This window comes from Denticeps clupeoides, chromosome 5, assembly GCF_900700375.1.
Source record: "Denticeps clupeoides chromosome 5, fDenClu1.1, whole genome shotgun sequence".
NCBI lineage: Eukaryota > Metazoa > Chordata > Actinopteri > Clupeiformes > Denticipitidae > Denticeps > Denticeps clupeoides.
This window is the reverse complement of record NC_041711.1, coordinates 342510-358991: the sequence shown is the minus strand read 5'-3', so window position 1 is coordinate 358991 and position 16482 is coordinate 342510. Positions and strand designations below refer to the sequence as shown.

Here is a 16482-nt window from a genome sequence, read left to right as displayed (position 1 = left end):
CCATGAAACAAACCAGAGGGTCACCACAGCCACCACCACCGTTACAACTACAGCTTCAGGGATCTTCAAATAGACCAGTAACATCATTATGGACACGTAATCTAGACCATGACACTGGACTAAAACCTACTCTGCACTGTCCAGGACCTCCAAACATGGACAGATGCTCTATACAACACTCTGGACTTCTCCATCTCTACAACTGTAGGACTTTTTCTCTTATTGGACAATCACCAGCCCTGCACTGACACCATTTGCAGGCTCACTCTACCCTGGATGGACGTCCCTCTCTGTATCACTCCTTCCCAAAGTTTCTTCCCACCTTTTTATCTCTCCTAGAATTTTTTTGTGTGGAGTTTTTCCTTGTGTGCAGAAGGGTCAAGTGAGTTGTACTGAAATGTACTGTATGTGATTATGGGCTTTAAAAGAAATACATGTTGTTGTGATATTTTCTGTTGTGAGACTGTGAGAATCTGGCTGTATAAAAATGGTGGTGATTTCAGTTTCTTCCTGTTGAAACACATGATGGATGTGAAACAAGACAGCACAAAGTCCCGGGTTCAAACTCCACTTACTACCACCGTGTCCCTGAGCTGGTGTGTCTCCAGGGGGGACTGTCCCTTCCCTACTGATTGTAGGGCGCTCTGGATAAGGGCGTCTGGTGAACGCTGTAGTTGTGAATGGAACTTTGACTGCTTGGGATTTGAACCCGCAACCCTTTGATTACGAGTTTGCCTCCAAAGCTGCTGCGTCATGAATAAATTGTGCTGCTAAGATGCTGCGCTCCATCCATACCGGTCACATGAAGACCCTCTCCACACATCTGCTTTCAGTCTGTAAGAGAAGCTCCAGCTTCTGTCCAGGCGGGAATGTCACCGCGCATATTCGGGGGATGAAATACGTGTAGAAATTCGAGGTGAGAACCTTGGTGAGCGCGGACCATCATGTCCCTGTATCGCGACGCAGCGATTTTACGGTTACTTTCAACACCCCCGGTAGAAATGTCTATAAATACGTTAAGACTGTACCGTCAGCGAATAAATCCTCTCCGAGCGCCCGGCTGTGGCCAGTTGTCAAGGCAACCTTCTGTCTGTGTTTGGGTCTGATCTGGATAATTATAGAGTGAAACCAGGGGGCGGGAAGAAACCTCGTGCTGCTATTTCGGTCTCTGGCCAGCGTGCAGTGGGAGGGCGTGGCACCGCCTGCTGAACTCTTCAACAACATGGTTTTTATTAGCCCAGCCTTGGTGTTCCCCACTCCTTCTCCTTCTGGATCATCTGGCAGAGCGCACCAGGCTAGAACTTACATTTGGACTGGAGGCCATGGTCGTCCTCCAGAAACACGACATCAGATTCTGAACTGCAGAAGATGGTTAAAAATCTCCTGTCCTTTGCTGGTCAGGTGTTCATGCAGAAGAAGTGGGGTGGGGGTGAAAACAGCCTTATCTTCCATCAGCACAGTATAATGTTATGGATGCATTTTGCTTAGGGATAGAAGTATTCATCTTGCATTGACAAATCAGCTTCTGGAAGCTTCAATGAGAGAAGCTACACATTCTCTGAAGCCTTCAGAATGTACGTCAGGCTTCAATTACCTTCAATTGTTTAAAATGTCGCATATTCTGTCACATCTACAGTACAGGCCAGAAGTTTGAACACCTTCTCATCCAACGTGTGTTCTTTATCTTCATGACCATTGACGTTGGTAGATTCTCACTGAAGGCATCAAAACTATGAATGAACACATGTGGAGTTCTGGACTTAACAAAAAGTGGAGACGTGACCTCCACAGTCACCGGACCTGAACCCAATCCAGATGGTTTGGGGTGAGCTGGACCCCAACAAGTGCTAAACACCTCTGGGAACTCCTTCAAGACTGTTGGAGAAGCATTTCAGGTGACGACCTCTTGAAGCTCATCGAGAGAATGCCAAGAGTGTGCAAAGCAGTAACCAGAGCAAAGAAACTAGAATATAAAACATGTTTTCACTTATTTCACCTTTTTTTGTTAAGTACAGAACTCCACATGTGTTCATTCATAGTTTTGATGCCTTCAGTGAGAATCTACCAACATAAATGGTCATGAAGATAAAGAACACACGTTGAATGAGAAGGTGTCCAGACTTTTGGCCTGTATGGTACATCATGTTCAGAGTAGTAAATAAAGTAAAGTGAAGTGATTGTCACATGTGATACACAGTGGGCACCATGACAGGCGCCCGGGGAGCAGTGTGTGGGGACGGTGCTTTGCTCAGTGGCACCTTGGCGGATCGGGAATCGAACCGGCAACCTTCTGATTACGGGCCGCTTCCTTTACCGCTAGGCCACCACTGCCCCTAGTAATACAGCTGTTAGCACGTATTGTAGGAACCCCAGTCTAGCCTGTTCTTATCTGCTCTTCTCTGATGAAGAAATGAGCTTCCAACCACCATCAAAACAGAAGGTAGTCATGAAGACTAATCATGTAGGCCAACTACTGTCCTAAACATGATCAGAGATCCACTCTACTGGAACTGACGTGGAGAACAAACTCACAAACTCCATATACTTCTGAACACAATAACCAGTGCCCTTGCCCAAGGCAGCTGCCATCTCTGCAGAAACATCAGACGAGTTTTTCTTTGACTTAATTATTTGAGGTAAGGGGAGACAGTGTCCCCCTCCAAGTCTGGCCTGGTTCACTTCCCTGTAAATCAGTTTCACGCTGCGGCCCACTTTAACTTCCACTCTGGGTTTTGGTGTCAAACCCACTTCACTTTTTAGATAAACTAGGCAGAAAATGTACAAATGATTAAGACAATTTTGTATTGTGTATAACTGTACAAGTTGAACATTGATGAAAACGTACTTGTTTTTCAGTTGAATCGTACAGATTATAGTCGTGCTGGTGCGACGCGTCCATGTCATCGATTGTGTTCACACCAAAATTCACGTTTCAACACGATTGTTCGTGAAAGATGTGGGTGTTAATCTGTAATTCGTACTTGACCCTCCATACTGGAGTAGTATTTCCATATCACGGCGGGGAGATGTTTCAGGCTACTGGTGGCTCTCTGTGTAATTTATGACTGTATATCGTTCCGTAAATCATCTTTCCATGATGCTGGCCACCTGTGGTATTATCACCTGAACCCTTATCTGCTTGTTCAGATCAGTTACTAAATTAAATCACATGACGTTGTGCCTTTTTGTTTTACTGAAAAATTGACAGCGACTCTCTGCTTTCTTACTTTTTTCATTGGATGATCTAAAAAAACAAAATATTAGTCAAACGCAACACAAGTAAACACCAAATGTGTTTTATTATTAAGGGAGAAAACAATCCAAGCCTACATGGCTCAACTTAACAGTGGTTCATCACACTAAAGTCACACCCAGGACCGATTACTCCTGATCTCAATCAAGAAAGCACTTAAATACGGGGTGCAGACCATCAGATCCTCAAAACCTAGACGTCCAAAGGAAGTGAGAGCTTTCAGTTTGGAAAAAACTCCAGTGAACCACGGTGAGAGCTGTTATCCGCGAACGGTGAAGCGGCCGACTAAAATTACAGCAGGAGCACGGCCACAACTCACCCGCAGAAGACCCCACGGCCACAACTCACCCGCAGAAGAACCCACGGCCACAACTCAGAAGACCCCACAGCCACAACTCACCCACAGAAGACCCCACGGCCACAACTCACCCACAGAAGACCCCACGGCCACAACTCACCCACAGAAGACCCCACGGCCACAACTCAGAAGACCCCACAGCCACAACTCACCCACAGAAGACCCCACGGCCACAACTCACCCACAGAAGACCCCACAGCCACAACTCACCCACAGAGACCCCACGGCCACAACTCACCCACAGAAGACCCCACGGCCACAACTCACCCGCAGAAGACCCCACAGCCACAACTCACCCACAGAAGACCCCACGGCCACAACTCACCCACAGAAGACCCCACGGCCACAACTCACCCACAGAAGACCCCACGGCCACAACTCACCCACAGAAGACCCCACGGCCACAACTCACCCGCAGAAGACCCCACAGCCACAACTCACCCACAGAAGACCCCACAGCCACAACTCACCCACAGAAGACCCCACGGCCACAACTCACCCACAGAAGACCCCACGGCCACAACTCACCCGCAGAAGACCCCACAGCCACAACTCACCCACAGAAGACCCCACGGCCACAACTCACCCACAGAAGACCCCACGGCCACAACTCAGAAGACCCCACAGCCACAACTTACCCACAGAAGACCCCACGGCCACAACTCACCCACAGAAGACCCCACAGCCACAACTCACCCACAGAAGACCCCACAGCCACAACTCACCCGCAGAAGACCCCACGGCCACAACTCACCCGCAGAAGACCCCACAGCCACAACTCACCCGCAGAAGACCCCACGGCCACAACTCACCCACAGAAGACCCCACGGCCACAACTCACCCGCAGAAGACCCCACGGCCACAACTTACCCGCAGAAGACCCCACGGCCACAACTCACCCACAGAAGACCCCACGGCCACAACTCACCCGCAGAAGACCCCACGGCCACAACTTACCCACAGAAGACCCCACAGCCTCAACTCACCCGCAGAAGACCCCACGGCCACAACTCACCCACAGAAGACCCCACGGCCACAACTCACCCGCAGAAGACCCCACGGCCACAACTCACCCGCAGAAGACCCCACGGCCACAATTCACCCGCAGAAGACCCCACGGCCTCAACTCACCCGCAGAAGACCCACCCGCAGAAGACCCCACGGCCACAACTCACCCGCAGAAGACCCCACGGCCACAACTCACCCGCAGAAGACCCCACGGCCACAACTCACCCGCAGAAGACCCCACGGCCACAACTCACCCGCAGAAGACCCCACGGCCACTACTCACCCGCAGAAGACCCCACGGCCACAACTCACCCGCCGAAGACCCCACAGCCACAACTCACCCGCAGAAGACCCCACAGCCACAACTCACCCGCAGAAGACCCCACAGCCACAACTCACCCGCAGAAGACCCCACGGCCACAACTCACCCGCAGAAGACCCCACGGCCACAACTCACCCGCAGAAGACCCCACGGCCACAACTCACCCGCAGAAGACCCCACGGCCACAACTCACCCACAGAAGACCCCACGGCCACAACTCACCCGCAGAAGACCCCACAGCCACAACTCACCCGCAGAAGACCCCACGGCCACAACTCACCCGCAGAAGACCCCACGGCCACAACTCACCCACAGAAGACCCCACGGCCCTCAACTCACCCACAGAAGACCCCACGGCCACAACTCACCCGCAGAAGACCCCACGGCCACAACTCACCCGCAGAAGACCCCACGGCCACAACTCAAATTCAGGCTCACTTGTCTCGGTCAGGATCGGTGGTCATGACCTGCACGGCATGGTGTCAACACAGAAACCATTTTGCAAGGTGTGTTATGCCATGACATCTCTTTTTTTTCAGAAAAAGAACATCATATCGACAGTAAAATTTGGTGCTGGTGGTGTGATGGTCTGGGGCTGTTTTGCCGTTTTAGGACCTGGAAGGCTGTGATAAATGGAACCATGAATTCTGCTGTCTATCAAAAAATCCTGAAGGAGAAGGTCCGATCATCTGATGGTGACCTCAAGATAAAACGAACTTGGGTTCTGCAGCAGGACAAAGATCCAAAACACACCAGCAGGTCCACTTCTGATTGGCTGAAGAAAAGCCAAATGAAGACTTTGGAGTCCAGACCTGAATCCATGACCTTAAAAAGGGGGTTCATACCCACGAAAACTTTTTTTTTAGACCTTCGATGTGAAATGACCTGCTGAACAATTTATTTTTTCTTTTGAATTTACTTAATGTGAATGTGCAAATTGGCCCCACATGATCAGAAAATAGCCAACAGACATAAATGTTTCACTTTTTATATATGAATTATTGTTTATCAGAGATAAATATTTAATTCACATAAGATTGTTTAAAAAACATAATATTCAGTTTCTGTCATGCCAATTTTTTCATTTCCGGAGTATGACATTTTCAGCTTGATTTATTAATGCTTACATCACGAATAGTTACGGTTTTTTATTATGTCTTTAGTGTTATGTTGGTTAATCTATTTATTAATCTACTTATTAATCAATTTATTAATCTACTTATATTTGTTACATGTTACTCATGTGATGTAGACTTCAGGTTCACTTTTATGTGCAAATACAACGTCATTATGAACAGGTGGAGATTATAAATTGACATGGCATATTTAACCAGGCTGGTAGTAGCCTAGTGGGCTAACACAGTCGAACCAGAAGTCCCAGGTTCAAATCCCACTTACTACCATCGTGTCCCTGAGCAGGACACTTAACCCTGAGTGTCTCCAGGGGGGGACTGTCCCTGTAACTACTGATTGTAAATGTCGTAAATGTAAAACGTTACCAGATCCTTTTGATAGTTGAACAGGAGGAAGCTGTGCTTGAAAATCCCCAGTAGGCGGGAGGAACTGATGTAAATCATCTTTTTATATGTATATATATAAAATAATTGTGTTACATTTACTAAATTCATCTCTTTTTCCCATCTGTAATGATTTAAAGATCGGAACACGCCCGTGTGAGTGTGCGCTCTGCGCTCTGCGCTTTGGAGACCTTCCGTCCTCTTTAGGACCCAGGAGCGCAGCGGCGTCCTCCACCCAGACAGATGCAGCGCGGCGACACGGTCGGACACAGTCACTTGTCCCGCTGTCTGTCAGGACATGTGAGGGACGAGACGTGACGCCTCCATCTGCAGTCTGAATGGAAACCATGTCCCCGCAGCAGCAGGACGCGCTCAGCCACCGGCGGGGAGCACCAGGAGATTCCAGCAGGAAGGTGAGAAGTTCATCTTGCAGATCACCTTCCTCTCCTTTAAGAGGAGTTCTGATAGCTGAGCTCAGAGTCCAGCATAATTCCATGTTTGTGTGGAGTTATTTCCAGGATCCAGCGGTAGCCAGAGGTTATTGTTGGAACATTTCTTCTTATTTCACCTCTGGCATGAAGCAGAACTCAGATCCCAGCGTCCCCCTGCTGGTGGACCTCCTCAGGCTGGAGTGGATATGTGCTGACCTCTGGTTTTAGGGTTCGATCTCCCATCGTCCTTTGTTGGTTTTGGAATCTATGGATTTTAAAAGCTGGAGAGAAAAAGGCTGCTAATTGGTGGAATATTGATGTGTTCGTGTTCCGTGTCACACGGGCCCTGAACGCCTCTGCATTTAGTCCCCGTCCATGTCACCACACGACCCCTGCAGAAAATAAGCTGATTAAATGGGTGGACGTGCTGGGTAATAATTTTGCTCACATCTGTCAGCTTCCTGCTCGTATCATGAGATGAAGAGCAGGAGAAGATGAAAAAGCATTTTTGGTTATTATGGCTGATAAATCCAGTATTATTAGACTATATCAATCAAAAGAAGCATTTAGAATCCAGAAGTAGAAACGTACGTCTATATATATACACTAAAACTAAAAGTTTAAAACCAGCACAGACTATAAAAGAGGACGTGTGACGCTGTGTCCCCAACATCACCTTCAGATTGTCGATTGCTGGTTGTTGGGCGCCGCTTCGCATCAGTTCCATTACTTGACACGGTGCAGCCATTTCAACTCTTGCGTAACGGTGCAGAGTTGGAATTTTTGTCTGTCAGGCGTCACTGTCACTGATTCTCATGTCCTGTCCCCCTGTCCCCTCCGGCGCAGCGGATGAAGTCGCTGATGCAGCGCCGGCAGTCGGCCCCGACGCTGGTCATCAGCAAGGCCCTCGCTCGCTCCAGGACCATTTCCAGGTACGTGGGACTGCAGAGAGACCAGATGTCTGGAGGGGCTGATGAGGGTCAGTTTTAATGAAATGAAAGTGAAGTGGGACAGTGGTGTCCTAGCGGTTAAGGAAGCGGCCACGTAATCAGAAGGTTGATGGTTCAAATCCCGATCCGCCAAGGTGCCACTGAGGTGCCACTGAGCAAAGCACCGTCCCCACACACTGCTCCCCGGGGCCTGTCATGGTGCCCACTGCTCACTCAGGGTGATGGGATAAATGCAGAGGACACATTTCACCGTGTGCACCGTGTGCTGTGCCGGAGCTTCTTTCTGTCGCCATGAGGAGGTAACAGGAGTCGACTTCTCATCTCCAGTCTGCAGGTGGTTGGCTGTAAATGGGATCTCCACAAGGTTCCCTCCCACTGCAGGAAGCCGTGATGTTAAGTGTTTGTTGAAGGATTCTGGAGGGACTTGTAATGAAAATCTGATGATTACGCTGCCTGTGAGCGTCTTCGTCCACCTCCTCACGCAGATATTAATCCTCTCACCAGGATCACCAGGCTATAAATACACCTGGCTGTCCCCAGACATGGACACCCTTCTTAAAGCGTCACCAGAGGGTGTGGTCAGCCCTGTGTTTCCCATGATCCCCTGATTCCTGAATTCAGCATTTTCTATTATCACTAGATGATCAGAAAAAATGATTTTAAATGTGCTCATTTGCATATCCTGGTGTAACATGAAAATAAATATTAAAATGCGAATTGTTATTGGAAGGGAGAACTGCCTGTCGCCGGTCAGCCCTGAGACCTGTCTCCTGGTCCAGTCCTTCCTCACGCCCTCGCGCTCCTTCATCGCCCACACCTACGTCCAGCTGAAGACCGGCCTGCAGACCCAGGAGAGGCACCTCTTCCTCTTCACCGACATCCTCCTCCTCACCAAGGCCAAGTACGTCTTGATCTATTATATACATGTTCCCGTCACCGCAAATTCACTTCGGAAATACCACGTTTTTCCGTCCTACGGGCCTCTGGAAAAGTGACCAAGAGGATTTTTATTTTATTTCCTCTGCGAGTTGTTAAATGTCAGCGTGGCGCGTGACTGTAACGCGTCGTACTGTCACTTCAGCAGACAGAGCGGCGCTCAGAGGGACCAAAACCCGGTGGACCACATGTCCTCCCGACCCAGAGATCCTCTCTGTAATTACCACCCAGAGGGCCAATTAACTCAATCTAATCCAGCGCCGGGATCAAAGCCTGAGCGTCCTCCTCCTGACCTACATCTGGCGTCATGTGACCTGCAGCCCCGCCGGCCAATCACGTGGCGGCTCGACTCCCACACTTCATACTTTACAGCCGTATCAGGTGGCCTCACGATTCCATGCCATCATTACGAGAGTTACGGTCCCGTTCAGACGCGTGGATGCTCGGTTTGTCCAGTCAGGAGCGGCACTGATGTGACAGAAACGTCCTGGTCCAGACGTCAAATGAGGCGCCGCTTTCAGCCTGAACGCGGCACGCGCTGCGCTGCTGTGGGGTTCCAGCTTCTTCCTAAAAAAGGTGGACTTCTGAATCCCCGGTCAGACATTCCCGGTTTGTGTGCGGTTTCGACCGTACGCTAGCCCGCACGCAGCGGTCAAATTCCACCAACTTTGACCGCGGTGCGAACACAAGGCCGACTCAGTGGTGGCTACTCTTGCCGGTGGTGGTAGCTGCTCACATCAGGTCCAAAATACTGATGCTGGCCTACAAAGCCAAACATGGAGTAGCACCATCCTACCTCACAGCCCTTATTACACCTCGCACTGCACCTGGTATACTCCGAGCCTCCAGTACTGCTCGCCTGGTCCCTCCATCTCTGAAGGTCAAAGGAAGACGCTCATCTAGACTCTTCTCCATCTTGGCCCCTCGGTGGTGGAATGAACTTCCAGCTCAGTCACTGAGTACTTTAAAACACACTTTGAACCAGAAGTCCCAGGTTCAAACCCCACTTACTACCATCGTGTCCCTGAGCAACACACTTAACCCTGAGTGTCTCCAGGGGGGGACTGTCCCCGTAACTACTGACTGTAAGTCGCTCTGGATAAAATGTAAATGAACTTCCGATGTGTTGGTACTGGCCGTGTAGCGTGAGCGGTCAGGTCAGTAGGACCGTACGGGTTGTGCTGGGTGTTTTGTGTGTAAAGCATCGTGTCCTTCTCAGGTCGTCCACCTACTTTAAACTGAAGGTCCAGGTGCGTGTGTGTGAGATGTGGTCGGCGGGCTGGATGGAGGAGGTGTGTGAGGGCAGCTGCAGCCCCGAGAAGAGCTTTGTCATCGGCTGGCCCACCTGCAATTGTGTGGCCACGTTCAGGTACGCATGTCCCTGCCCTCAGGGTCCCACAAGGTGGAAACCTGCGGTGAATTTACTTCATCAGTCCAAGGTTCTCCTGCACGGATAATCTGTCCTAAATCTGAAAAGCTGCGCGGTTTTGGTGGTTCAGCTCAGAAGGATGTTCGTTCTTAACTCAGCTCCTTTCTGCTTTAATGAGCAGCACTGTGGAACAGAAGGAGAAGTGGCTTTCCCTCATTAGAAGGTAAAACGCTGCTTTCCCACCTCCGTCCCCACACAGATCTCGTGACAACGCTGTCCTTTTGTTGCAGCCGGATCAGAGAGGAGAAGGAGAAGGACGCCCCAAAGACCATTCCCCTGAAGGTCTTTGTGAAGGACATTGCCAGGTGTGCCCAGGTAAAGGTAGCGGCTGGTGCTGAGGACCGGGTCCTGGTGACCAAGTCTCAGCCTGTCCTCTCCCTGCAGGTGAAGACTCTCGCAGTGAGTAACACGGACAATGCACAAGAGGTCACCCGCCTGGCTCTGCAGCAGTTTGGCATCATGGTAAGTGTGACGTTACGGACGTGGTGCTCTGATGCTTGTCTGCTGGTTCATGGTTCTAGAGACATGAATCTACAGGGTGGGCCATTTATATGGATACACCTTAATAAAATGGGAATGGTTGGTGACATTGAACACATTTTATAAGTGGTCAGAAACTTGTAAATAATAAGTTTTTCTTGTGAAATTACCAATAAATCTGATGTGTCACATGACCCTCTTCCTATTGAAAAAACAAAAGTTGGATCCAAGATGGCCGACTTCAAAATGGCCACTATGGTCACCACCCATCTTGAAAAGTTTGCCCCCTCACATATACTAATGTGCCACAAGCAGGACGTTAATATCACCAACCATTCCCATTTTATTAAGGTGGATCCACATAAAACGCCCACCCTGTAGATTATTATTTTTGTTATTCCATATTCTGTATTTGGTTCATTTGGGGCCAGTGGTGGCCTAGTGGTTAAGGAAGCGGCCCCGTAATCAGAAGGTTGCCGGTTCAAATCCCTGATCCTCCAAGGTGCCACTTAGGTTCCACTGAGCAAAGCACCGTCCCCACACACTGCTCCCCGGGCGCCGGTCATGGTGCCCACTTCTCACTCAGGGTGATGGTTAATGCAGAGGACACATTTCACTGTGTGCACCGTGTGCTGGGCTGCAGTGCATCATAATACAATCACTTCACTTTAAAATGAATTTTTTGTCAGTTTTAAGTATGCAGTCATTTGGTACCGTTGCTCCATTAGAACAGACATTAGTCATAAAAAAATGAAAAAGCATAAAACTCGCAGTCTGAGGATATGCAAAATAACATGAAATTAGAACAATTCAATGTCAACAACCACATTTATTTCTTATACAGCCAATAATCACATACAGTATGTCTCAATGGGCTTTGACAGGCCCTACAGTTGACACCCCAACAATTAGGGGACAATAACGGCGATATAAAAGCAAAAGAAAATTCATAATCGGGGACCTTTATATCAAACAAACCATGTAGTTAACAAAGATGTACCTGTCGGGTCAGATTTTTCTAGGGTTCAGGACGAATTCTGTCGGTTTCCTGCCCAACTTTTTCGGGCCGATTCCATTTCTAATTAGCTCTGGGTGGAATGTACATTATTACGAATGATTTCTGTATCGCTACATGATGCACATTCCTTGGCTGGATATGAACCTCAGCGTGGGGGGGCGCCGCTGTGATGCCATCAGGCAACATGGCTCCACGTGGGTGGGCGTGCTTCTCTGTGCTGAAGCTCGTCTCTTTTACAGGGCTGTGTGAAGGACTTCCAGCTCTGGGTGAGTTCCAAGAGAGACAACGCCCCCTATCCTCTAATTGGTGAGTCGGCATTTCAACCAAACATTTGGCATCTAGTCATTTTGTGCAAATATCAGATTCCCGTGCTGAGTGTCAGGTGACATGCTGACGTCTCGCTCTGATTGGCCGCAGGCCATGAGTTTCCCTACAGCATCCAGATGAGCCACATGAGAGAACCTGTCCCCCAGACCAGCCCTCAGGAGCCCAGCGATCCTCCAGAGCTGCAGGCTGAGCTGATCTTCGCTCAGCTGGAGAATGACACCCAGTGCCAGTTTGTCCTCAAGCCAAGTCGGGTGGACGTGGGACAGTCTTTCACTGGTCAGCTGCTTTTGATGCATGTGCAGTGACCTCCAGTGACTGTGGCCTCCAGTCTGAATTCTTCTCTTTCCAGCAGAGGCAGGCCAAAAGCCTTTCAAAAGGAGACGTTCCCTCATCAGCTGGGCTTTCTGGCGTGGCTCCACCCTTCAGCTGGATGACCTGCCTCCGTCACCCACCCTCCCCTGCCCCGGGCAGCTTTTTGGACAGCCGCTCAGTGCCGTGTGCCAGGACAACGCCTTGCCCAAGCCAATCATGGTAAATAGCGAAACTGGCGTCGTGCACGACCCCATTTACTGCTATTCCTGCACATAGGGTGGTAGTAACACACTCGCCTATGAACCAGGTTCAAACACCACTTACTACCATCGTGTCCCTGAGCAAGACACTTAACCCTGTGTGTCTCCAGGGGGGGACTGTCCCTGTAACTACTGGTTATAAGTCGCTCTGGGTAAGGGCGTCTGGTAAATGACGGAAATGTAAATGTAAAGGAAGTCAGGTGATGTCCCCTGTTTTTGTGCAGGAGATTCTGGTGTTTTTGTACCAGGAGGCCCCGTTTACGAGGGGCATCTTCCGGCGCTCAGCAGGGGCCAAAGCCTGTCGGGACCTGAGGGACAGGATAGACACAGGGTCCCCAGATGTCTCCCTGGTCCATGAATCCATCTTTGTCATTGCCGCTGTGCTGAAGGTAGGCGTTTTCAGGACTGCATCTTAACGTGGACTTTGTAGAAGTCCTGTAATTCAGTGTAGGGTGGCAGGAACGCCTGTGGAGCAGAGGGTGGGATGGACAATGTTCTAGGACTGGCATTGTGTCCATGTCCAATCTTCTGACAGTGTTACTGGTATGGTGGTACCTACCTTATGGTGCTATTCTATGATAAGGATGAAGAGGTACAGTTCATATTTGTAATGTCTGTGCCTCTGGGTGTCACACATTTTATAGTCAAAATTCATCCAAATGAATGAAATGTACTGACAGAGGGAAATCTCATAATCCCAGGACTTCCTGCGGAACATTCCAGGCAGCCTTCTCTCATCTGATCTCTATGGGCAGTGGATGGGTGCCATGGATGGTCCTGCTGAAGAGGAGCATTGCCAGCTGGAGGCGGTTCAGAGGTAGAGACAGTAGACTTGACTATGTGGTAGAGCGTCGTTTCCACCATTGACATCCATGTGGTGGGGGCTCATGACCTTGACCTCTGACCTTTTGTGCAGCTTGGTGGCCTGCCTGCCGAGTGAGAACCTCCTGCTTCTGAAGCACATGCTGGCCATTCTGCACCGCATCCAGCTCCACGCCCATGACAACCAGATGAACGCCTTCAACCTGTCGGTCTGCATCGCTCCCAGCATGCTCTCTGCCCCTGCCGCCAGCAGCCCTGAAATGGAAGGTGCTAGCGCCATGAAGGTGAGTCGGTCCTGTCTGCGTGTCCTCGGGTTCGGTTGCATGGAAACACTTGACAGACTTGCTCGATTTTCCCACGTTTTGTCCGCGTTGGGTGTTGATGTTGGTTTTATTAGCGCTCGTGTGTCTCTGGGAAATATTTTAAGCATTTCCTCCAGATTCCTGAGGTCAGCTCTGTTCTCACCACCCGCTGATCCTCTGCCGGTTTTGTTTGCTGGCTTTGTGCGGTGATGTTTGTAGACCACAGGAGAGACAGTAGGGACGCCGTCTCGCACATCTACCAGCAGGCCTGTCCACCACCCACAATCAGATGCTTGTTTGGTCAGAACTGGGTTGTTTCTCCATTACCTGCTCATGATAAGTAGATGATAACGACCGTGTTCCTGCACGTTCTACCTGCTTTAATGGAGGATTCCCGGGTTTTTCAGCAGCAGCCGGCAAACTTTTTCCTTTCTTACGATTTGGAGGCGCTTGTGCCGCTTTGTAGGTTTGTGGTCTGGTGCAGCTGATGGTGGAGAACTGTCAGGCTGTCATGGGAGAAGATCTCACGGCTCTCTTCAGAGGATTTCCACCGAGGTGCAGCAGCGACCATGGAGCTGGTGAGCATAAAGCAGAAGCGGAATTCGTCTAGAGGCTTCGCGGTGACTGACTGGCTGCTTCTCGCTCCTCTTTCCGTCCCCAGATATGTCGTCCCACCAGATGACCGACTCCTCTTACGACAGCCTGGAAAACGAGCTGGACAACGATGAGTCCGGTTCTCCCTTCCAGGCCTTCCAGCGGCCCAGAGGAAAGCCGGACTCTCAAAGTCGCGACTCCGTCATCACCCTGAGCGACTGTGACCTGGACCAGCCCGACGCAGGTCCCGCCCCGGCTCTGGCACGTCCTGCAAAGGCCTCGCCCGCGCTTGGCCCCGCCCCTGTTGAGGCGACGGCCACCTACCTTCAGGGCAGCCGTCGGTGGCGCCGCTCTTCTGAACCATCCGTCAGGATCTCCACGTCTTCCCCTGCCAAGCGCCTGGAGCGACACGAAGACAGAAAAGGCAGCTATGATGGATCAACAGACCTTCTGGTCGGCAGTGACTTTGACAACGTCTTTGCCAAGGAACTCGGTGTCCTACAGCTTGAAGTACCAGCCAACCCAACTGAGAAGAGCAGAGCAGCAGGTGCTCCAGGAAGCTCATGGAAGAAGAAGATGCAGACGAGGAAGCCACCACCGTTGGACCTGAACACCAGTTTCTCCAGCCTGTGCTCCCAATCGGCTTCCCCAACACGCTCGTCTGTGAGCTCACTGGACAGTGCCTTTTCTCAACATTCCACTGATTTCTCCACTTCCTGTCCTGTCTTTGAGGGAAACCTAAAAGCCTCTGGGAACATCTCCCCATGTTCACCGGGACCCCTTTCACCACGCTCTCCCACACAGGCATCTGTCTGCTCCCCAGGGCTCTCAGCTTCTTCACCGAGAGGCTCCTCTGCAAAGGAGACCTTCAATTGGAGCCACATCAGAAACAGCCATGGGCTGCACCCAAACACCTGGCTGAAACGTGACCGCAGACTCTCACTGCACCAGCAGGACAAGCTCGGCCTGGACGGAGAGGACGTGGACTCCTGTCCACTCCAGAGACAATCTACCTATCTGGTGTCTGATCCAGGTCCCAGGCAGATGTCCAGCAGCCCTCCTTCATGCCAGCAGGCTGAGCAGGAGAGGAAGGTCTTGCAGAAGACAGTGAAGCTGCCTCCTTCCATGTTTTACGGCCAGAAATCCCATTCCCTGATTCCCGGCAAGGAGAAGGATCCGGCAGCCCCGCGCCGGGCATCAGAACCGGGCGGGGCCGGCCTGGACCCGGAGAGAACGCTGGATCTGGAGCGACTTCACCAGAGGGCCCTGCGGCAGCAGGAGAGACACGGCCGTGGACTCAAGGTCTCAGATGTGGATCCATGTCCCCAGGCCCCCAAGGCCAGGATTTGTCTGTCACCTTCCACCACGAAGGTCGTAAGGGACTATTTCTCCTCGAACTGCCTCCACGACCCCAGTAGCTCCTTCACGCGGAGTCAGGAAGTGGCGCTCGCCCTCGTTCGAGGGAAACGAGAGTGGAGGAGGAGGTGCAGTGATCCCAGGCTGGACAACTTGGACCAGATGCTGTTCGCAGAGGAGTCTTACGTTTGAAGGAACGTTCTTCAAGATCCACAGCATCATGGCGGCCTCTTCCATTCGAACCCTTTATTTTCTCCCTCCAAACGTGTGGACGTTTAAAATAATTCTTCTTCTGATATTAGTTCTGCACATAGTGAACTTGGAATAGTAATAAGGAGGATTTTATTTCTCATCAGCTTCGTGTATTCTTTATTATAACACCTCGCCAGAATTAGTCGAGCATTACTGACCATGTTGGAAACGATTGTTGTTCGGTTATTATGAAGGGTGTGGATGAAGCGCCATATTGCACAGCTTACTACTCTCTCGTGGTAGAATAAATAATATTCGGTGTGTCCGAGGATGTTCTGCAAGAACGAATGTGAGGAGTGGAGTATGCGTAGGTACGCGTGTTTATAAGGCTTATAGATGTGGCGTATTGTACAGTATATATAAATCTATATATTTATATTTCTCGCGTTCAGGAAGAATGCTGAAGATTTTTATTGGACGAGTTCGTCTGCTCTGTATCTGTATTTGTACCTGTACGCCGCATATGAAAATGACCTGTGACGATTGGAATTGTCATAAATGAGTGAAACAGAAAGTGTTGCTTGTTCTCTTTGGAAGAACATATCCATGTTACTA

The 16482-nt window shown here is 50.3% G+C and overlaps 2 protein-coding genes across 3 annotated transcripts in view; both read left to right on the top strand.

Annotated features, from left to right (window-relative positions):
- LOC114790610 (paraspeckle component 1-like) overlaps positions 1-6615 on the top strand; it is a 35592-nt gene extending 28977 nt beyond the window's left edge. Inside the window, exon 8 of the mRNA XM_028980815.1 lies at positions 6599-6615. The gene's annotated coding sequence lies outside the window, so the exon portion shown is untranslated. The remainder of the gene's footprint in view (positions 1-6598) is intronic.
- On the top strand, positions 6337-16441 carry LOC114790609 (rho GTPase-activating protein 20-like). 2 transcript variants are annotated; one of them, XM_028980812.1, is made up of 15 exons: positions 6337-6871; positions 7736-7821; positions 8570-8740; positions 9995-10144; positions 10326-10367; positions 10435-10519; positions 10589-10666; positions 11942-12008; positions 12120-12305; positions 12382-12560; positions 12826-12990; positions 13303-13418; positions 13518-13707; positions 14192-14303; positions 14387-16441. In XM_028980812.1, exons 1-15 carry the CDS (start codon positions 6797-6799, stop codon positions 15865-15867), a joined length of 3183 nt encoding a protein of 1060 aa, XP_028836645.1. In that variant the 5' UTR covers positions 6337-6796; the 3' UTR covers positions 15868-16441. The 2 variants fall into 2 exon arrangements, with proteins under 2 accessions (XP_028836645.1, XP_028836643.1); XM_028980810.1 differs by having other exon boundaries at positions 6653-6871; positions 12379-12560.
- The last annotated feature ends 41 nt before the right edge of the window (positions 16442-16482 follow it).